This window comes from Pelmatolapia mariae, linkage group LG22 (assembly GCF_036321145.2).
Source record: "Pelmatolapia mariae isolate MD_Pm_ZW linkage group LG22, Pm_UMD_F_2, whole genome shotgun sequence".
In the NCBI taxonomy this organism is placed as follows: Eukaryota; Metazoa; Chordata; class Actinopteri; order Cichliformes; family Cichlidae; genus Pelmatolapia; species Pelmatolapia mariae.
The window spans coordinates 13,648,489-13,672,312 of record NC_086245.2 but is presented as its reverse complement, the minus strand read 5'-3'; the positions used below and the strand labels follow the sequence as shown (position 1 = coordinate 13,672,312).

Genomic DNA, 23,824 nt, shown 5'->3' with positions numbered 1-23,824 from the left:
CATTTTTCCTTTCTTAGTTACAATTTCTCACTGTTGAACTTCTATTTTTAGCTTCCCTTGCGTTTTGTTCTGGGTTTTAGGAACTGCTACGTGACAGCAGGCACACAAGACTCTGTAGAAGTTGTTGTGAATGTGATTAATAGAAATCTTAAGAGGATAAAACTGTATTTTAACATTACACTGTTGTTACCAGTAAAAATGAAAACAATAACAAAAAAACTAAATTAAAGGCCACATTCTTTCACGTATTGTAATATAAGATATTTTTTTATTAGAAATAAGTCACATTCATTTTGTGCTGTGAAAACTGTACATTTACAGGAGGTAAAACAGAACATTAAAAACATTGTGACGAGAAAGTACAATTGGGTTTTCGATACAAGTAACTCGAGGTATGAATTGGGCTTTGGGTGGGGCAGAAAATTTTGACGGGGCAGGGGAATTGACTGGTAATACATACTGTTGAGTTACCAACACTGTTACAGAAGACATGAGGTTCAATTACCCACCGCTACACAGCTGAGAGTAATAACAAACATCCTGGAACACAGTTATGTGATATTCATAGGCTATCATTCATTCTATATAATGCTCATTTTTTCTCAGTACTATCATCTACCTGTCACAGAGAGCTCCAAATATGGAGCCTTGTGCTAACAGATCTCTAGTGAATAAATTCTTTGAATTACTAATACAGATTTGTTATACAGTATTCTCATAAAGCATCTATATGCTCAGTAAATATGAGGAAGATGGTATAAAAATTTTGAAACATTAGTAAAAAAAAAATCTCGGCCTAAATTATATTATCAGTCTTGCTTGAGCATCAAGCGCCCATCATATTGCACTATATCACACTGATGGCTGAAAACACAAATGTGTTGAAGTTTTGAGGACCTGACGCTGAACTTGGAAGTCATTTCAGAGCCAGGAGCCTCCTGTTCTGTCCAAAAGTCCTGCAAGGCTGAGAAACAAAAGGGCGATGATGAAAGGTCTTTCTGAACCCTTGAATCCACATGTTCAACATGGAAGAGCCTGCATCTTGTGCTAGCTGTGAGGGGAGGGTGGTGTCCCCAGCCACCTCCTCACATCTCTATCCAGCATTTTCCAGAGTGCACTGCTCTTCCCGCTTGAGAGTCTGTGTTCCTTCTGGTGCTGGTGTTTTGGTATCGAAGCAGAATACTGGAGGAAACCAGCAAATGGTAACTAACCACCACCTCCATCACCACTCAGCATTGTTTGTCCCGATGCAGTCCATATGGGCTCCGAACACATTATGGGTGCATTGAATCCTTCTTTCTTTTTTTTTTTTTTGAATAATGTCATAGGTCACAATACAACAATAAATCTTGTGCCTGACACCTCATGAGGAAGGAATAAAAATCAAAATATGCTATTAACTCAATAATGACAGAAACAATGCTAATCATAACACCAGCAATAATAATTGGAATTATAATAGCCATGGTGATAGCAAGAGTGAGAATCTCTATCAGCGTGATTAAGCTCTCCAATAGAGGAGTGTGTTTTTTTCTCAGCACAGAGAGTCATTTTCAGCTCTGGAGTTGCAGTTCCAGATGTAAAGCAGTACAAACAAACACACAAGCTGAATAAATAAAACCAAAAGATTAATAAAAACAATAAAGTAACCCACTTCACAAAAGCAAAATGTATGCGCCCATCAGAGTATTGGAGCATGAAACTGGTCCCATATGCTCTCTTTGCCTTGTCCTGTTTTTTGGAAGGTTTTTTTTTGGCTGGAAGAAAATCAGCCAGGAGTTCCGGCTGTTACTCCCAAGAAGCAGGGAGAACGTGCCGTTTCAAAATTATTCACTTTTTCTCCAAAGTTGAGAAGGAAAAAGAAGCACAGACATGTCGACCACAGCTCTGAAACCCAGACTGTGGCGCTCAAGAAACTCCCAGTGAAGCATTAATGGAACCACAGACAGTCCTGGTCCGTGGACTCCACTGATCACTCCACTACCCCTATGACCTTTACAGCACTCTAATAAGAGATGCTGATAAGTCCACTCTGAAGCTACATTAAACATCCCCTTCACCATCACTTCCACTCCACCATCCCTCCTTCTCTTCCTCCTTTCCTGCTCTGGCTGAGGGTTTGAAGACATTGATTCTGGGACCTACTTTCTCACTTCCTCTCTTTCTTGGCTTCCCCTACACTATCCATGCAGGATCCCATTCCCAAACCAAAAAAGGTGACCGAGGTGAAATTAGGCGGCTTCGCTAGCCCCCTTCCTCCCCCTCAGACCTCTGTCTGCAGGTCAATGATGTCCTGCCCCACCAGAGGGATGGTGGTGCTTGTCTTCTCCCACTCCACAGAGTGCAGCTCCAGAGGCGAGGCAGCTAAGGGCTCCAGGTCTTTGCGCACCCATGCAGGGGGTGATGACGGTATTCCCCGGACTCCCTCCCATGGCCTCTCCAGAGGACCTTGCTGCTTGTCCTGTAGGAGGACAAAGAGAGGTCACTTTAGTGTTGCTGTCACTCATTAGCTCCTGGCAATTCCTGATCTAATTGAAATGAAATGGGCTTCATCAGAGGTGATTTTCTGATAATGAAAGTCATTTTTGTCATTTGGGGAAAATTACTCCTCTTTGAGGCATGTGGACTCTATGATAGTGTGTCTATGACTATAGGTTGTAAATTTTGAAAGTGTGAGTTTGTATATAAACACTCACGCTGTGGTTCGTTTTGTCACTTCCTCCTGAAGACACACTCCATCTCACAGACTGTAAGAAGGAAGGAAGAAAATACATCCTTATTCAAATGACCTCAAGGCACTTACAACCATAGTACAATACACTATGTTGTACATTGTTTTAAAAGGTCATTTTCACACCACGTAATCTTTTTTTTTTTTTTTTTTTAGCAATAACATTGCCTCTGCATTTCCCATTTATCTGTGTTTTTCAATTCCTGAAACATAATGTGCATGGAGATGGGTTACAACAATTACATCATGATTTCTTACCTTGCTGTCAGAAGCAGGAGACTCTCTGTCTTTCTCAGCATGGTGTAGCTTCCTATTAAGGTCCTGGAACATGTTCTGGTGGCGTTTCTTGGTGTGCATTATTTTCTAGAGTACATGTAAAAAAAATGAAATTAGTGTATTGTTGCATTGCATTTATTATACAAGTCATTTTCCTAATGTTTTCAGAGACAATATCCAAACAATATTTACCTCAAAGTCCAACTCAGCATAACGAGATTTCTGTCTCTGTGAGAAAAAGAGCGAGAGGAAGAAGGTCAGTTCAGTTTTAGAAACTTATTAGAAAACTGCAAAAGGAGACTAAAGCAACTATTCCATCTTCTCTTACCTCTAAGGAGCTCATGGAGAGGGTGGAGATGGTCTCACTCTTGGACATCATTGAGTTCATGGACTCGAAGGTGTTCTCCAGGCTGCTGTGGGTGATGTGAGACTCACTGGACATGTTGTGGATGTTCTGGATGGGGGAGTCTCTCTCTGAATATGACACGCTGACTTGATCAGGGGGGATCGACTTCATTCCAAAGGCAGCCTGAGGCTCCGCAAAGGGCCCGCCGAGGTGCATGAGTCTGGCTTGCGGCAGCTGCTCCACGCTGATGTTGTACTTTGTCGTGTCATCTTTGGGCTTAGCCCTCAGGGTGGAGGTAGTGTTGGGCATGAGGACGTAACCGCTGCCATCAGAGACACTGCCCTCTGCCTGAGCGAGATCGGCGTCCAGCTGCTTGAAGAGCTCTCCCTCGCAGACATACACAGGTTTTCCGCAGGATGGGTCGACTCCTCCCGCCAGGCGGCTTTTCTCTCTCTTCAGGGTAAGGGTGTGGCTGGAGTACTCAGGAACCGCCTGCATGTGACCTTTACTGGGGTTGGATGGCAGGGTGTGGTAGCTTGAGCCCATGGGAAGGGGCATCTGAGGAGGAGGCATCTTCTCTTCGGAGGAGCTCTTCATTCCTTTTAAGCAGAATTGCAAGAGCGAGAGTTAAAAATAATGGACGTCTAAGGAATTTGGTCCAATAAAAATGCTCTCTTTTAATGCAAGTGCAAGGCTCACTTATATTGAAATGCAAATGGAAAAATGGTTAAGGGTAAGAAAGGAAAAAGTCGATGTAAAAAGGGGCTCACCTTGTCTGCTTGAATCTCCATCCTTTTCACTATCAGACGGCTGATAAAAGAACAAAAACATTCTATCAGTGTTTAATGTATGCATATATTCATTTAAGGGTAAATTCAAGAGGCACTCAAGACATTAAAAAGGCAATAAGCCAAGAAATTTACCATATGCTGGGTGTGGCCATTGTGCAGGGAACTGCCAGAGTCTCCATTTCCATCGTCCTTGCGGTCGACTACTCTGCACTTTACAGCCTCTTGAACCTAATGCATGGAAGGGGGGAAGATATTGAGAAAATTGTCTATGTTCTACATTAGGTAACCTGATCAAAAAACAACCAAATCAAACCAATGCCTTTTTATCTTTTTTACCTTGTCTTATTGATTTGTTTTCTTACCTCTCTGCGCAGAATGCAGTGCACCATGACAATGATGAACCCCTCCAGTGAGTCGAAGACGGCAAAGAGGATCTGAAAGAGGGCTGAGCGGCGGTCTGTGATGGCCAAGACGGCAGACATCCAGGTGAGGGCCAAGAGAGGCAGAACCACGCAGGAGCTCCACAGTGATGCCCTGCAGCGGGAGAGAACAGCAGATTAGTAACAACTTCAGTTGTTTGATTGTGCGGCGTGATATCAAAGCACATCATCAATAAACCTGTAATGGCACTGATAAGGACGATAAGCACAATACTCGAGTGTGTTGAGAAGATCAATAAGACCTACCCGGCTCTCTCCTTCAGTTTCACGTCGGTGATGCCGTCCTTGGATACCAGCTTGTTGAAGACCAGAATACCAATGAACATATTCACCTGTGTGCAGGAAAAAAATACATGGATGAAACAGTGTGATAATAGGTGATGCATTTACAAACAGCTATGTATTATGATGGATTGGGATGTCAAAGTCAGAATACAAACCAGAACGACAGCTGCAGCAGGGCCTACAAATGCGTAGAGGAGTCCACCCTCAAGAGAGAGCCAGCAGCTAGAAATGAAAAGGAAGAAGGATGTTAATTCTTTAGCTAAGATAAGAGTTTTCTCCCTCCTCAAAAAAATTCTAGAGTAAAGAGAAGTGACAAAAACAGAAGGCTTAGAGTAGACTTACTAGTTGACAGTGCCGTATCCCTTAGCTTTTGTAAAACCCACAGACACAGCCACCACCAGTGCAGGAAGTCCTGCAAGACAGAAAAAGGGGGTAAAGTTAGATCATCAAAGATAAAAAGCTATGGAGAAAACAAATAATGCAACACAGATTTTAAAAAAAAAAAGAGAGACACACGAGCGTGAAGACGCTTACCCCAGCCTAAGCACAAGAAGCGCTTGCGGATGATGCGGTTGCGCAGACGACCAGTGACAGCCATATAGGACTGCCAAGCTTCTGTCAGCACCCAGCAGAAAGAAGAGAGGAAGAAGAAATGCAGGAATGCAGCGATGAGAGTGCATACCACCTGTGGGAGCCCGGAAGGAAGGGAGAGATAGAAAGATGAGAAATCTGTGTCAATCCCCTAAGCAGTAAATTTGAAAAAGAGAGGGTAGGATTGCTTAGAAAAGTGCCTTACCTTGTTGCGAGCCTGAGTTTGTCCAACAAGAATAAGGGCATTGGAGCATATAATGGAAAGGCAGAAGTTGATAAGGATAACGGAGCGCTCTGAGCGGATGTACCTAGAGTTTGGGAAAGGTGGAAGGAAAAAAGAGTGAGTTTGGCAATGCGCGGGCAGAAGGAAGGGAAAAACACAGAACACGGCATAAAATATTAGAGGCTAGCATGGCTGATCGTTGCTCGGAGGGATACTTACTTCCACACGGAGACGTAGATGATGATGAGGAGCAGCAGGGTGAGAGAGGAGACCCCACAGCCAACAATGAGAGTCACGGACGGGAGCAGTGCCTTGTCCATGATCTACAGAGAGGAGACAAGACCATGCATGCCTCTTAGAGCTGATTATGAACACACATGCACATTTATGCAGAGAAGAAACCAGCAATAAAAGCCACACACACACACAGACGCACATGCACACTCAGGATACTAAGCTTCTGGGTATGCGCTATCTGGAATAGCAGACAGCTCCCCACAGGCAAACAGTTGAATGGCACAATCAGGCCACGGCTGAGGCAAGGTGACATGTCAGAAAGATGGAGCAGCAAGCTAGACAAATGGTCAGGGTCACTGCATTTCTCCACTGAGTATTTGAGTCAGCAAATGAGGTGAAAATGATACACACATATCTCTCTCCATTAGGCAAGAACGGGGTTGCTCAAATCCCAGGGGCAGTTCAGGTAGGGTTGCTGTAATCAGTCATTAGTCTGAGCTGCTACAGCGACAGTCTAATCACTGACAGACATCCTGCACTCGTCTTTTCTCTCCCCTGTTAGCTGTGCCTCCGAATTTTGGTTCATATTTGTGCCAACCAGCAGCTCCTCATCCATCCCCGGAGGGGTGAACAGGTGGACCATTATCACCTGTGCATTAATCTGCCACCACCTGCCCTTCTGATCTCTGACAGCAGCTTGGTGCCTGCCGCTGCCAGCGGCGGTGACCATCCCATGTTTCAAACAGCTCTGTCACCGAACCTCTGGTGGGGGAAACAGAGGAGGGATTGTTTTTTGTCTGTCGTCCCTGCTGCTCAGTCACCTAGAGGGCCAATGGGTCACCGCTGTGCACACAAATCTCATCTCCTTGAGACTTCAAAACACCCTTGCTGCTTGGCTAACGCACCTGCAAAGCCCCCACAAGATAATTGTGCAGTTTCGCACAATTTTGTGCCCATAATCTCTGTCTAACACCTACCCTCGTGGCTTTAATAAGGGTTTAAGTTAATCTAACACCTCTGATCAAGTTGTCATCACCACAGAGAGTGTGATTACTGGTAAAAAAATCTCTCATTGACAAATGCTGTGATTGTATTTTTAATAATGTGTTGACAGGGAAAAGACGGATAACAGCTGCAAAGGGTGAGTGAGAAAACTGCCCTGAAATGAAATAAATCTGCAGGTATCAAATTAGCCCTGATAGAGGAGAGGGAGATAGAGTCTGCTTTGGCCTTCATTTGATTTATGATGGTGATAAATTCTTGTATTGCAGGGCGTATGAGAAGCACAGCTTCTAATACGTTTACCACTGTGTCCCCAAATTTAAATGGTACAATACGGAGCCTTGAGGGATTGTTCCTCTTCATCTCAGTATTTGCTCCACATAGGGTCCCCCCCCCCCGATATTAAAGCACTACCATGAAGTCCAGCCTGTGGCAGCCAAAGACTAATTTGGTGTGGCAAATTTGTTTCAAAATCTATCCAGCTACATCAGAAGGGGCCCAAAACAGATGGCAGATAGAAGTGCATTGTATTTTTTCCCCAGACTTTACTAAATCAGGCAAAGAGAACAAAAGGGTTGATACAGTTTGTCCTGACCCCTTTCTTTCTCATTCTCTATATCTGGGTTGAATCTTTACCATGGGCCACTGACTAGAATTTAGAAAGCCAGCTTGACCTACATATGAGGCATGTCTTCTGCCTGCCCTTCACCAAATCGCATCAGCTACTTGCGAAGAAATCTAAATGTGGAACATCTTAACTCGTGCACATTTTTAAGGTGTTTCTTACTAGCACTAAGTAGTGGTCAAGGGAATCGGCTGTTCAAGCTGTGGGCTGTTCCCACAGGACCATGGTGTTTCAAACACCTGCCTCAGAACTCGTGAAACGATACCATCGAATGAGAGCTAACATACTGCAGTGTCTGGCTGTTTTTCCGCTCCTCTCTATTTCAGCCTTGTGCGTTTCGCTTGTGTTCTTTATACAGTTTGCAGGAAGATGTTATTGAAAATGTCCACAGCGCACATCAAAGGATGGATGGGGGGGGGGGGGGGCACCAGTGCATGACCAGACGTCTGTCTCTCATTGGTCGCCTCTCTGGCATTTCAGACTTGGTGTTGTGGCCATAGAAGAGGAAGGAGGAGGAGGGGAATGGATGTAATCGAGAATTCAGAGATATTGGCAGACGAAATGATTGGCGCAGCTGCCTTTTTAGTGGTGCGGGGGAATGAGGGGAGGGCCGTGTGTGTGTGTAGCCTGTAACAAATATTGGAGGGACTATTTAGACTGGCAACAACAAGGCAAATCAAATCTAGGATGTAAACAACAGGTTGGGGAGGAAAAAATGACAATCCTCAGTGGGGATTGAGCAGCGGCAAAACACTGCATACCAAATTCACTGGTTGTTTGTCTTACTCCTGCCTGCACACTTAAGGAAATAAGCAAAATTTGCGTATTTAAACTATACATTTCCTCAGTCTAATGGACATCTGTTGATTGTTTATCAGCTCGGAGATGGACAGACCATTTCCTCTGTCCTAAGGGGTATAGGAGAGAGGAGGAGGAGGAGGGGATGTGACTGTGTGTGTGTTTTTCCCCCCTTCAGCATCTCAGTTATCAAAAATCACACAGGCCGAATTTGCGCTGCAGAAGCCGTTACCAAGGCAACTGGAGAGGAAGATGCTCTAGAGGCAACACAGTCTAAAGGGGGAAAATTACACATTGTCTTTGCGCATGAAATAAAGCGATGCACAAGGGCACATTTTGGTAATCAGCGCATCGGGCATGCAAGCTGCACTAACTCCGTATAGTTTGGACAAACGTGCATTATTCATAACCATAATCGGACAATAAATGCAATCCGACGGGCAGAAAGTCATTTTTATGGTGTTGAATTAATCATTCGCAGGCGATCTTTCTTCTAATACAAGCAGCTAGGCATTAACGTATTTCCTACTACAGATAAAACATATATCTTTTCTATTGTTTTTATATAATTTATGTAGCTGCAGCAAACAAATCATCATCAAATTAACAAGCACGAGCAAAATAAAAATAAAAATGTGCACGCCCGAAACGCAACTCGCAAGGTTTTGAATTCAAAATCTAAACGCAATCCGCGCACATCAACATGTTGCTCCGTTATCCCCCGCTAAATATACATAACCCAGAAAAAGCTGCATTTCTCCGATCAGCGGCACCTGTACGGAGACAAAGGAGCGCTGGCAGGCAGCGCTACAGCAAACCGCTCGAAAAACAAGCACTGTACGTTCACACTGCACCGCATTCACACGCACACTGCACTAAACACTTAACATGTACATCGGAGGGAATAAAGAAGCTTATTTTATGATCAGATGGATAACTTACCGAGTCGAAGTTGACGTGCGATAAAATGGCGAAGGTGGAGAGGCTGTCACACACGCATTTGGTTCTGAATGAATGAACGGGCACCGCTCTGCAGCTCCGAGCAGACCAAGACCCAAGCAGAGAGGAACTGCACAGAGAAGGAGAGGGAAGGCAACAACGGGTTAGGAGAGGAGAGATCAGAGAAATCTCTCGTGTGAATGTCTCTTGATGGATTATTATTATTATGGTTTTTGTTATATAAGTGGTGGGAAAATATGTATATATAAAACATATCTATGCATTCAAATCCCGTTTATGTGAATAAATTATTTTTTCTATAACATACTAAGACTGAACTGTTTTATTTTAGAACTTATTTGCAGGTTATTTTCTTTTTGATGGGTCCATCTGTGACATAATTAGTGATAAAAGACCTTCATAAAAGTCTTAATCTCCAACAGTTCTTGCTACATACTATCTTTCTTTAGCAGACATGAGATAAAAGGCAAACGGATGTCCAACTTATGGAGGACAAGAAGACAAAGGACAAGATGTTCCCTCTTTAGAAATAGAAGGACAGGAACATGGAGGCGATGTGAATTGTGATCATTTCTCAATTTTGAGGAAGCCTACACCTCGGCGCCACATGTCAGATGCCAGAGAGCACAGGGGACTTTAAGGCAATGAGCACCCTCAGGCTCTGACTGGGTGGTAAACAGAGAAGGGTATTATAGCCAGCAGGTCCAGTCTGGTATAGATTGTCATGGGAGGACAGCTGCAGGGTAAAACTATTATGACTGTCTACATCTAAGTAGGCTGGGCTGCACTTTTTAATGTGCAGTCTGTTTCAGCTGTGATAGGCTAAAGGTTGCATGTTGAATTGTGATGAAAGGCAGGTATTAAAAAGCATGTGTGACCCCATTAATGTCACAAAAAAGCTGCAGATCATTTTATCTGTAGACCAGTGCAGGAGAAGCTAATGGACCATGTCCTGCGATGAGAGCACTTTCAGACATATGCAGCTCTGTAAGCAAACAGCGACCCCCCCCCCCCTCAACTCTGCCATCATCCCGAGCTCCATCTTCTGCCATTTCCACCGTCTCTATCCTGCCATTAATCACATCCGCTGTCAAAAAAGAATCTAATTTGACTACAGGCACATGCCTTCTCTCTGAAAGTATACGAGTTAATTACATTTTCTCAGACTCTGGTTATTATGTGAGGTGCAGGTGTATTTTCTTATCAGTCTTTCTGAAGTATACAAGTCTATCTATATGCAAATTGTCCACCTGTGTATTACTCAAGAGTGGCATAGTGGGTCTGGAGGCTGACTGATCCAGGGCAAGTCATTCAAATGGATGTAAGCATCTTTAAAAAACTAAACTTCCAAATGCCACAGACATTAACCTCAGCGGTGGCGTATGAGCATAACTGAGAGGAGAGAGAGGGACAGTGTCCATCGTCTTTACACTGACACTCTGCAGTTGACCTAAAGGTGCAGCAGTGAGCTCACTGTGATGCTAATAATGAGGTTAGAGGTGTCGCCTTTGTATTTCTCCCTCTTCGAGATGTGGTTAGTTTAAAGTGACGAAGGAGACTGTTAGATCAAAGTGAAGTGTCACTCAGCTGCGACCAGTGTGGCTCATTAGGGCTGTCATTTCTCGCATCTGTGTGCTTTGCAGTAAGTGTGTCAGACAGCTGATTGAGTCCTGAAGCTTCAGGCATGGGGCTCAAAAAAAAATGAACATGTTGTGGCATTCCTCTGTGTTGCTGTCAAAGTGATTGACATGAAAAATGGATGAGAAATTATTGCTCTCTCTGCGGTGAGAGTAAGATTAACAGTGGGTAGTGCCGGGGGAGTGGAGGGGGCTGAATAGCTATTGTGGGGACGTCAGCTCTACGTGAGGAGATAAACAGCAGCTAGCACCAGATCAGGTGACGAGACCATGCAGGACTTAAAAAAAAGAAAGATGTGAGTGATGGTTAGATGCACATATAAGAAGAAAAACAACTTTAGTCACCACTTACGTTTCGCTTTCGTCCCATGAGAGGCACGTCTCGTTTATGGTGCCCTGCAAGAAGAGGCAGATGGAGAAGAAAGTGTGAGGAATCGCTACAGAAAAGGAAAACGCGTGGGTTGGGACACCTTACTATAAATGTGTGAGATGCAACAGCTTGCTGTCAGCCACCTGCCCACATTTCTTACACTCTCTTGTAAAAGCATGCATGAAACTAAAAACAGCTCCTTATCAGCACAAGAGGCTAATTATTACGCATGATTTGTCATCATCATCATTCACCATCATCATCAGCAGCCGGCCATTTGGCTGTGCTGTGATCTTCCTTGAATTTCAACTGACACAAGTAAAGTAAAAGTCACAGTGTCACTGAAAATGTCAGTAAAATGTCAGGCCTTGTGCGCTGTAGTGAGCAAACAGCCAGAGGGGGGTGATATTTATTCGTGAGGCTCCATTAGTTTGGAGAACCATTAGGGACTCACATTATGAAGGTGGGGGAATTCGATCTCAATGGGGGATGACAGGAGAGTTGGGTTGGGCTTGACGATTACCGTCACCACCTTAGAATTGAGGAGGGTAGTGTTGCTGTGGAGAAAGAGGACATTGCAATGAGACATTACAGCAGAACGAACGCGGGTATGGCCTGATGTAAGGCTTAGCAGTAAAAATGACTCATAAATGCAAGAAAATACAGGAGGATACAGTCAAAGGGGCGCCATCTAGTGGCTACAAAATGTATTTCATGGAAGGCCAGTTTCATACACATAAAAGCAGAGATTGTATTACCTCTGGAAGGACAGAATGGATGCAAGGTTTCTGTAGAGGACCATGCCAGTCACAATCGCATCGCTGCCATCTAGAAAAACACAAGCAATCAAAAAAATCATGTTCACAAGGCTGATCTCCCCCATAAAATAAATTATGTAAAAATGATATCGATACACGTTTGTTAATTCTCACCTGACTGCTCAATGGACAGAGCATCACGGGACACTGTGACCTTCTCCTCAGAGGTCCTGACCCAGTCAGACGTGTCTCTCCAGCCCTTCAAAGTGAAGGTGAAGTTGGAGCTTGTAGCTGGAGAACGCTTGTGAATGCTCAGCACTGAGAGGAACAGAAATTTAGACATTATGGCTTTTTGTTAGTAAACAGCACTCAGAGGTCATCTATTTCAACTCTGCTTATTTTATACTGCAACAGCTGAAAAACTGTCTGAATGAACTGATGCAAACTGCGCCAAGGACACTGTAGTTTCGTGTGTAGTGCTAGCTGACCATAGTAGTCACTTCCCACTAAATTCTGTGAGAATGTCACCTTCACTGAGCCAAAACAGCCATGCAAAGTGCAGAAAGTGATTCAGCATGTGACGTTTGTATTTCACGCTGTAGCGCTAATTGAAAGTTTGATAAGTTTGTGCAAAAGCCACCACATGCATGTTATGCCAAAAATACTGGTGCAGCATTTTGGAGGTGGCACAAATTCTCTGCTATAGCTGATGAAGATGACAGCCTGCTGCCGTTTGTATGTTCAGATACACAGCGGCGAGATTAAGATTGATGGACTCTCCGGGTGGAGAAAGGACAAATCACTCTGAGCTGACATGAGAGGGACAGAGAGAGGCTGGCAGAGGAAATTGGGGCTCACCTAAATTCTCAGTGGTTTCATAAATTTCCTGAAAGCCACTCATTTGCATCCCAATCATGCTCACAAACTCTTCAACGAGGCGGAGGAATTCCTTAATAGTGGCACCCATCTGGTTAAGAAAAAGACAAAAGAGAGAAGGATAGGAGTCATTAACAGGTGAATTCAGTTGATTGAGTTTGATTGTATAAAAAGCGTGCAAATTGATTTAATTGTGTAGAAAGGCACAGTCGCAGTTCCTTAATTACATGTTCATATCTAGATTTCCTGTCCCTCTGACTGTTAGGCTTGTGATTATTCTTTCAGAGTGCTCTGCAGTGGACTGAAAAAAGAAGAAGAAAAAATGTTTCTTGCTGCTATGCAACCTCGGAACTTCCTTAAGGCCATAAATGGGCAGGCTGTTGATTCATACTGAGGTTTTTTCGTCCACTCTCTCCTGCTCAGTGGAAGGGAGGGCTGCCCGACTTGCGTGTTTCTGACGCACAACTGCAGCGATGTGGGCACAAGGTGTGTGCTTGCATGAGATGTACAGCTTGTGTCTCCCTACAACAGCCATCAGTATGTAGGATGGCATGGAGGCTCACAGATTGCCGAGTGGGAGTAGTGATTTTCCCGGATTCAGTTTCTCTCTCTCACTTGCTGTCAACTTGACGTGCTTTTCTCTGTGTCGCATTGGCCTTAGTAATCCACCCTCCTGTTTTTCAGTTTGTACACAAACACGTGTTTGCAAGATGCGGTGGGAGTTTTCTGCTTTTCGAACTTTTCTATCTAAAAAAGTCTTGTCTCTCTTTGGGAACTCAATTAGTAGGAGTTGTTTCATCACTCGCTTTAGCAGGAACACTGACAGAGCATCATGAAAGTGGGAGGGGGGAATATGTTCTTCCCGGTCTGTTGTAAGAACAACTTAAGAACATATTTAAACAAATTGAGAAATGCTAGATGTTAGAGCCATAATTCTAATTATTTTCTTGTACATAATCCCATCTGGAGAATGTCATGAAAAGAGACTCTTTTTCTCCAGCTTGCTCGCATCTACTGTGAATCACTTGTGTATGCACCCCCTTATCACCTACCAGCTGTGCTTCATCCCATTTGTCACGATGTTCCTCCTTCAGTAAGTTGCTGATGGTCTGGACGTAGTTCTGCAGATCATTAAATAGAGGCAGAGGTGTAAGAAGGTGCCAACACCGGTGCTTTTTGAATTGCTTGCTAACAAGTCTTAAGGCCTCACCTCTATATCGGAGTTGCTCAGTCTCAGCCTAGTTTCTTTGTAGAGTTCGGTGGTGTTCTTCAAGATCTCCATAATGGCCAAGATGTCGCCGCTGTAACTTGCCCCTTTATCAGAGGAGGTTCTCAGGCGTGAGATCACCTCAGCGACCCCGTCCACGCTTTGCCCCATCTGTGCTTTGGCGTTGTAGTCCCTCGACTACAACAGAGAGTCAAGAGGTTACTCTGAGCCTTTGCGCTCCCAAAAAACAGATGAGGCATTTAGGATTTTAATTAACTGGGGCATGTTTTTCAGGGCTTACCAGCATCTGAATGTTTTCATAGTTCTTGGAGACACACTTGATGTAAGTTGGGTTCTCCCAGGAGGCGAGGCCAATAGCATCAAGAGTGCAGCGGCGCAGAATCAGACCTGTTGTAAAGAGAAAGTACAATCTTGTTTTTGGCATAGTGGGGGGTTATATAGTTTAAGCATCCAAGGGGCGGAAATAAAAACTACAAATCACATCAAACATCAATGTTACTCTACCTGAGGCATTAGCAGGGCAGCCAGTGGCAGCCAGGTCTCCAGCGGGGGTTTGCTTCCACACGACATCTCCAGTGATTTGCTCGGGGCAGATCTCATGGGGTTCTGACAGGTAAATGAATCAAGTGAGATAAGATAGGAAATCTATTTTCTTTTGTATATGGGCTGCGCTGTACTGAGACTATGTTTATTTATTGTATCAAGACCACTAACCAGGGCATCTCTTGTCATTGCAGCGCTTATGCTCTCTAGAATCACCAGGGCAAGGTTCTCCTCCAAAGAAAGGCCCTTCACAGACCCTCTGCCTCTGCTGGTTGCCTCCACCGCAAGTCTTGCTGCAGCTGCCCCATGAGCTCCATTCATGCCAGCGTCCATCAACTACACACAAAATATTTTACAGCATGAACTCTGTACTGTGATATGCCTGATTCATTTCTTTTTTTTCTTTAAGTGAATTAGATATATAGATATAAATACATATACATATACATATATTTACCAGGGCACTCTTTCAGGAAGCAGTTGGCTGTCTCTTTAAAGCTGCCGTGGCACTCTGAACCCCCGTAAGATGGGCCGTTGCACTCCCTGGTTCTCTGCATGGTGCCATTGGAGCAGGTGGTAGAGCATGGAGTCCAGGCAGACCACTCATTCCAGAATCCGTCCACTAGAGGGAGGCAGAAGAACACGTACGCCGGAAAGTTATAACTTTGTGAAGACATGACAGGCCCTCAGGCCAGAGGCATCATAGCACAGTCACCAGTACATTAAAATTTCACATGACCTACTTTTTTGAGTTTAAATGAAACAGAAAGTTGGAGCTCAGTAATCTGCCCTTCAAGCATGACTGCATGTACCTTTCAACCTCTAAGATCCACTCTCCTTAAATAGAATACACGCAATTACACTGACCAGGGAAGCCATCTTTCTTGTAATGTATTTTTAAATAAATTACTCAGAAATGCAACTAAGATTGAAGATTGACTGACAACAGAAACCAATTTTCATATTCTATTTTTATATTTAGCATAATAACCCTGAAAAAATAAAGAATCAAAATTGTTATTAAATGCTGTCCTGAAATGATAAAATAGATGTAATAATCCTCATGGTCTTTAGAAAATTTGGTCAAAATAAAGAATTCAATTACAGCAAATAGGAAGCTAAGGATGACTTAATTTCCTAAACATTTCAGTTTCAAATTGAATTTATAATCCTCTCAGTAAATGACTTTGCCAACTCTTTGTTTCAAACACTAGCAGTGATTTAGCTGTAGAAGACAGAGACATCTGCTGATAGTAAAATGCAACTGCAATAAGATTTTATTCTGATTTAAAATAAATAGAAGGAAAAACACAGACTAAACCAGATGTGAACAAAGTAGGGAAAAACTAACAAACTGCTGCTGTGACTTCAAAATGAGTTAAATCTTTTCAGTACATGTGTAGGAGGCTGAATGACCGTGAGCACATTATGAGTCACTGGCAGTTGTTATAAAGCTACTGACTAATGCTCACAGAGGATTTTATTCTGATGCGTCAGATGTAATATCAACCTGCCACTGCAGTCGCTGTTTGTGATGGTGGTGATGCCAATAAGTGGCTTAATTAGCTCTCGTCTATGAATCACTTCGCCAAGGGGGGTTAAATATCATATCCAGGGTCAGTTGTCATAGATTTTTAAGGACGGTAGTAAAAGAACATGAGTCCAGTAGAACTCATTTGATGAAGATTACGTATGTCTTTTTTATACTTACACTTAAATAAACACTTACAGTCTAAAGGTTCATGACTCACCTGGGCAAACAGCAATGTTGCAGAACTTGGTTTGCTTTGGGGGGCCACGGCAAGGCTCTCCGCCATTCTGGGGCTGCTTGCATGTGCGGGTACGATCACGATAGCCGCGGCCACAAGTGGATGAGCACAGGCTCCAGGGAGTCCACTCATCCCAAGCACCATCCACTGCACAAAGGTAACACAAAGGGGTATTTTGATGAAGGATATTATAGAACACAGGATGAAAATGTAAGCTTTAATGTCCTGGAACATTTTGTAAACTCTCCACTAGGTGGGGCAGTCAGCTAGGTGGAAGATAGTGAAGTTTCCTTGATAATGACAGTCAGCCCTTTTTTTCAGGCTCTTAATCTCAGTTTGTGAAAGCTCAGAGATGTTTTTAGAACTTGTCTGCATCTCGTCATCTACTTTACTTTTGTGATTGATGTTGCATAAAGGAAACTAATTAAGAGATAATGGCTTCTACTTGTGTTATGCACTTCAAAGACGCCAGGTATCTCTCCAATTTTCTACATCTCACTCTCTCTTTTTTTTCTTTTCTCCTTCTGTAACATTAAAGAGGATCAACCAGGCACTCACCAGGGCAGACAACTGTGTTATTGCATGGCCGGTTCTCGCGCAGGGGTCCAGTGCACTGGGTGGTGAATGAGGAAGTAGCACAGACACGGGTTCGGCCCTGCCAGCCCTCCCCGCAGGTAACTGAGCATGCACTCCAGGGGGTCCACTCATCTGTAGTAGCATCTATGAACATGATATATTAGAGGGTCATCACAGCCCCTTAACACTCAGACATGTTAGGTTGATAATTAGATGCCCTGAGTAACACCTTTGGCTTGGATCACAGTGTGCGAAACTGTTAACAAGTGCTTGCTATCTCACCTGTTTGGGTGGCAACAACTCCATGGTTAGAATCATCAGCATTGTCCCTTCTCAACCCAATTATGGCCCGCAGACCCTGGCTCTTGTTGCGCTCCTTTCCTGAAAGAGTTCGAAAATTATGCCATTACACTACTCAATCTGCATCATCTGCACCATTGTTCTCAGTTGCATGACTAAATTAGAGCTGGGCTTACCAATGCATGCCTGAGAGTTGCAAGCCCGCCCTTCCTCCACTGTTCCCTCACACGCGGTATCATCAGGCTGGCAGGTTCGGCTGCGCACCTGGACTCCGCCACCGCATTCCTGACTGCATACGGACCAGCGGCCCCAACCAGACCAGCCCTCTGCAGGAAGAGATAAGAGGGAGAGAGATATTGAGCAAAAGTTGGAAACTTAAATTGTTGTAATGTAGCTGATTTTTATCACATTTCCAATAAAAGAACAGAAAGTGAGTAATATATGTTTTATGTACAGACAATGAGCAAGGACGATTCTTTATAAATGATGAATGTTTGCTTTTAACCACATGGTGTGAACCACAGCAGAGAAGTGTGTGTGTGTTAGCCTGACTGGTGCGTTGCTATGACAACCTCAAGTGCGGCACTTCGATTTCTGGTGCCAGCTGGCTGCGAGGTCTTTGTGTTCTTCTCTGCCCCGGGCTAACAGACAAACATGCCCTCTATCTCCCCCTAAGACTAAGCCTCCTTGTCAAGCATCTAGATAAAATGAAGCGCTGACTGTGTGTGCAGTTCAGGAGGTCCTGCCACTTAGGTGTGAACATGCACTGGCGAATTTCTCTAACACCTTTGATTTACCCTTCATTACTCTGCGATGGTTAAGTACACAACCTCTGCCTATGGCCCCGCTCTGCAGATGAGGATCATTACCTTAGCTCCTCTTCAGACACACACGCTAACAGACGAGTTGCAGAAAGCATGCAGAGCTGTGGGGTCCTGCACAACATTATCTAACCACCCCAACAACAGTCTGACCTATTTGATTATTGCTAAGCAAATAATAAGCAAGCCAGAACATACTTGGGGAAAAAAGGGGGATTGAGCACAAATCAAAACACTCAAGTTACAAACTTACTGATAATCTCAGCATCACGTCCATTGTCTTTAGGAACGGGAAGGCATTTCTCAACATAGACACCGCCTCTGTAGCAGCTTCCTGGCTTCCTCTTTGGGACCTCCCAGCACTGGCAGGGGGTGTTCATGATGCCACAGGGGTAATCATGGGTGCTACTGGACAGGCACTTCTCCAGCCACTGGCACAGCATCTGGCAGGCAGGCATACTTGGGTTCCTCTTCCCCACGACCAGAAACTCAGCCTTGAACTCACTGACATCATTCTCACCGTTCACAATCTGCAGGCCGTTTTGTGGAGCAACCTTGCGCATCTGCAGGAACTGCTTGCTTGACTCCAGATAGGTGACAGTGGTTGTACCATCGCACAGCCTGACAACCTCATCGAAGCTCTCCATGCCCAGGTAGGTACGGGAGGTCTCAATGAAGGAGTCGAACTGGAAGGTCCGGATCTGGCGTGGCAAGCAGGACTCGGTGGGCTTGGTGATTTTCATGTAGACGGTGTAACGGCGAGGATCAGGATTCTGCAGGGTCCAGGAGCATGGTGTGGAGGGCAGGGTGGTCGTGGAAGTGAAAACACCAAAGAAGCGGCTCTGTTCCAGGGTGGCACAGGTGGGAGAGGCAGGTCCAGAAGGAGTGCAGGAGGTCAAACCGAAGAAGAGCAGGACGAGGGCCACACAGGGGCCGGTAAGAGCTGACCACGCCATTGGGTCGGCTTAGATAGAGGATGCTGTTGATATATCTGTGACTTCTGGTTTAACCAGGTCGTTTCTTTGACTTCTTTGTTGCAAGTTACTGCACTCAGATCTCTTACTTATCTTCACAACCCCTCTCAAGAATTGTTGGATGCTTAAGTTTTAGCAAATCAGACAATGTGCCATGTCTGTATCAAAGAGGAAGCTGCAGAAAACAGAGAAATGAAGAAGAGGAAAAAAAATTGTCAGTATGCACTAACATCTAACTAATCAAAACAAAACACCACATATTAGTATGCATGAGAGGCGCTTTCTTCAAATACAATGCATTTCTTCCACTTCCATGATATGCATTTTAATTGGCCCTATTGTCAGACTAATATTTATGCATCAGGAATCTGCCTTTGATCTGTATCACAGTGTTTCGGGGTATGTTCAGTGATCTAAAATGCCCTGTTCTTCGGGACATAATTACTCAGGCAGTGCAATTACAGTCCTTCACAGCAAGCTGGTATCTCCAAGCTTTTGCTCTTTCCTCCCACACACTGAACTGTACTGCGAATCGTGTGCGTCAGTCTGACGTTCATACAAGCATTGCCACTGGCAACCACAGACGCCTATTAGTTCCATCATTTGTGCAATGCACCCCTGCTATTGAGTGGTAAACAAGTGAAATGGTTAGTCTGTGTCCATGGTGAAGTTTGATTTCATATCCTGCTATGGCATTTCTAAAATTGCTTTTGCACTACATACCATTGCAGTGAGTGAAATGATCTATGCAGCTATGGTGACTAATGCTTGTCTTCTGTGCATAATTAGGGAAAAAAAACATACATTTTAGGCGAGGTGCATACACATATCATACCTGTGAATCACTGAAACACACTCTAGTGAAGCATTTAATTCTCCTCTGCTGAAAGGTTGTATGCATGCACATTAGACATCTGCTGCATTCTTTACTTTTCTTTATTTTGTCTTACTAATCCTGCAGGCATACTTTGTACAGAACTCGCTTTATCTTGTAGAGACTCCAACCTTTGCCACTATATGACTAATCCTGCCTGCAGAAGCAGTGCACAGTCACTACAAAGTCTGTGTAGTCGACTGTACTCACAGAAAAAATGGCCAAGATGCTCCCTGAGCTCAGATGGGAGGACAAAACACTGTTGCTCAGCAACACCTTTCAGGGTTATTCTTTTTCATGTTCAGCTATACTTGACTGATTATTGTCAGGGCAGCCCACTGAAGCTATCATCCACTGCGACATTTAATACATAAGCTGTGATCAGGAATTGTAAGATTTGTGTATGCAGGATGCTAAACATGTTATTTCAGTAAAAGCCTGTATTGGCTATATGTTGCCGTAGGGTTAATCATAAAGGTGGGGCAGCTACACAGCCACACAATTGATGCCTATAGTGGCGTCACTTTGAGAGGCACCTGCACTTTTCAGGCAGAGAACTCATAATTACTTTCCTCACATCTCGTTTCACCTCCCTCCATCCCTCCCTGCCTCTCGCTAACCCTCCCTCTCCTCTTTTTGAGCAGCGCAGCAAAGACCTCTGCTTTGTGTAGGTGGGTGTCTCTCTCCCGCCTCCCAACAACCGGAAGCTCCATGAATGGGCATCGGATGAGACACAGAGTGAAAAGAAAGGTCCAGCTGTCTTTGAAAAAGTCTGTGTTGCTCTTTTTCAACATCCCCCCTCCCCCCCTCCTTGCTCACCCTCCCCATCCACCCCACACCCAATCTTTCTGCCCCTTTCGTCTTGCTTTTTCCATTTGCTGTCGTCAACAGCATTTTTGCATAGCGGGCAGCCTAAAAAGCAGGCAGATTGTCGTTATGGAGACGGGGTTATTTTTTGCAGATCAGTGTGAAACACATAAAAAGTGCAAAATAACAATCTGCAGCATGCTGTCTGTTTTTGCTGGCATACACAGTTCCTCTATGGCGCATACAGCAAGTTTTACATTACTCGTGTCAGGTGCAAAGAAACAATTATACTTATTAATGCAAAAAGCAAAAAAGCATCCATTTGATGAAATGTTACATTTGCACTGGCTGTTAAGAAACACCTGCAGATGTTTAATACATCTGCATGAGCATCTTGGCCAGGTCTCTCTTGTAAAAGAGAGTTTTGATCTTAATGAGACTTTTACCTGAATAAATAAAGAACTATATTACTGTGTAAATCAGAAAGTTATGATAACTTCCATGGGTTGTAGTAAGCAGTTCTGATTTGGTTAAGATGTGATAAAGAGGATAGTGTTGAAATTAGTCAGAATACTATCTCCCAGAAGAGATATTTAATATTAAAATCCATTAAGACAAACCAATTACTTTTAATCTGATGTAACACTTTGAAAGCAGATACGTTTAGTTATCTAGATTTGTATCAACTGAAATGTGAAACTTAAGCTTTTCTGTCTGAATGCTGTTTGAGATGGAATCTGTCTCCTTCTTCACTGGTAGATTTGTGTGTGTATGCATGTTTGAGTGCAGTAGAGGAAGGATAACAAACAGATAATCAGTATTTCTCGACCTCTGTCTTTTCTTTGCAAGCTGCTCTCTTTTGCTGAACCGAACTCAAGAAAAGCAATTTCTGAAGCCATTACTGATTGTGCTTCATCCACAAATTGCTCGCTTTTTTGTTTGCTGCACCCATTGCAAGTAGTTGCACACGTGTGCGGGAAACTAGACCACTGGAGATGGCTTTGCTGCAAATCTGTGTGACAGTAAAAATATCAAACAGCGAAACTCAACCGATTGCTCACATGGACTCTGGGCACCTGGAGGCACAGTTTGAAGAGTGCATGTGTGTTAAATAAACTCAGTCTGTAGGTTTTTTTCAGGGATGCAGACATTTCTTTTTGCTGTGCAAAGTCTCTGTCTTAGTTATCTTTGAAATCCTGCTATATGGAGTAGTCAGACGATGTAAGCTGTTGAGGGCATCACTTAAAAAGCATCTGCAATAGTTAACTGTTCTGCTTTATACAGTTCAGAAGATTCTAACATCTTTCACAGCCACACCCAAATCTTCCATGTAGTCTAAAAGATACAGCTATACCAGAAACTTCTGTCAAACAACCTGTTGCCAAAATCAGAGCGGCATGACATAGTACTATCGCTACCCTTCCAGGATTGTTGAGCTAGAACTTTCTAACAGTTCAGAGAAGCTGTGCGGATCAGCTGTAGGGGCTGTTAAAGGAACAAACATGGGTTACACAAAGAACAACAACAGAACGATTCGACAGAAACGCTTTGCACGAACAGAGCAGATCAGATCACTGACAGGCGAGAGTTTCAGCACCACAGACAGCGACTTACAAATGACAACAAACTCCGCTGCCGGAGGACAACACTCATACACAATCACTTTGTAACTTTCAGTGTTCAGTGTCTTAACAGCATGTTAAATGATGAAACAGATAAAACAACCCCGCACTCACATAAGGCACGTTTAAGAGATGAAGCAACGAAAGAACGGGAAAAAACTTGTGCTCTTTTCTTACCTTGAAAACGTTTTCTTTGAAGTCTGGTCAGTGGCTCTCTAACCGATCGCCCAGGTATCTGGAATCTGGACACGGATAGCAGCTGCTGAGTATATCTCAAAGTCTGACCCGACTCAAAGTCTTGAGATCTGCGCTCTGGCCAAAACTTTCGCAGTGTTTGACGCCGCGAAAAGGATGCGCCAGGTCCAGCCCGACCCAGGAGGGTCGATCCCAAGTTTCAGTGCAGTCCACTCTCACAAGCAAAGAAATATAAAGCGACTCTAACCAAACTCCAAAGAGTTTACTACCAACTTTGTTTAGTTGCTATATCCAGAGAAACTGGTGTATAGCGGAGTGACAAATTGGTTGTATCGGAGCTCCAGCAGACAGTCCGCAGAACCAAACGCCGTGGTCTCGCTTGTCTTTTCGCTCTAAGCTCCAGGATAAATGTTGGTACTTCTACTCCCGGCTTCGGAGTCTTCTTGCTTGTGGTCTTTGCACTGCAAGTGGGTCCAGTCTGAGTGTAGCTTGTGGCCTGCTCTTGGTTGTATATATCCAACCCCGCCCCCCCTGCTTCAAGTTGGAGTTTGTGCGTGGATGGAGTACTGAAGTGAATGAGACAGCACCAAGACAGGGGGAGTGTGCGGGGGAGACGTGTTTGTGTGCGTGCGCGCGTGCGTGCGAAAGTGTGAGAGTGACTATGTCAGCGCACGGAGGAGGGAGGGAGCCTGAAGAGAGGGGAGGGATTTGTGCAGGGAGACAGAGACAAACGATTATGAACGCCAAACTACGCAGATATCAACGCAGAGCCAAAGGTACCGGAAAGAGGATCAACGAAATAGGTGTGCAGCCACGGGGACGACATAAAGAGATGAATTGTCCTCTCATAAACACGAACGCAGCTCAAGACTTTGTGTGCGCGAACGCTGGACATTGAAAGATACGTTTTTGAAAAACATGGCTTTACAATAATAAATATTATATTAATTATATTATATTATGACATTTAATATCATATAGCGAACATGATTATGTTTTTTAATGTCAGACACATTTGATTTGTGGCGGAAGCTCATCCAGCCGTTCATTAAACACATCGAGGGACGATCCCTTACTTTAGATAAGGGAAAAGTAAAAGTTGTTAAACGGTCATGTGGGGGTATTTTGCAAGCTCACATGTGCATCGAACATGATGTATGCAAACACGG

At 44.0% G+C, this 23,824-nt stretch overlaps 1 protein-coding gene across 1 annotated transcript; it reads right to left on the bottom strand.

The window, feature by feature from the left end:
* Positions 1-246: 246 nt before the first annotated feature.
* LOC135932893 (adhesion G protein-coupled receptor B1-like) lies at positions 247-23,118 on the bottom strand. Its single transcript, XM_065470621.1, has 32 exons — positions 22,638-23,118; positions 18,437-19,332; positions 17,539-17,688; positions 17,345-17,443; positions 17,045-17,206; positions 16,469-16,633; positions 15,175-15,339; positions 14,889-15,053; positions 14,679-14,780; positions 14,455-14,561; positions 14,157-14,351; positions 13,999-14,067; positions 12,929-13,037; positions 12,245-12,388; positions 12,071-12,140; positions 11,767-11,869; positions 11,295-11,338; positions 9,288-9,414; positions 5,903-6,006; positions 5,666-5,768; positions 5,404-5,554; positions 5,212-5,281; positions 5,025-5,091; positions 4,831-4,916; positions 4,507-4,678; positions 4,277-4,372; positions 4,124-4,163; positions 3,336-3,952; positions 3,200-3,235; positions 2,990-3,094; positions 2,697-2,747; positions 247-2,461 (listed from the first exon to the last, which is right to left on the bottom strand). The coding sequence occupies exons 2-32, from the start codon at positions 19,137-19,139 to the stop codon at positions 2,264-2,266; spliced, it is 4,575 nt and encodes a 1,524-aa protein (XP_065326693.1). The 5' UTR covers positions 19,140-19,332; positions 22,638-23,118; the 3' UTR covers positions 247-2,263.
* Positions 23,119-23,824: the final 706 nt, after the last annotated feature.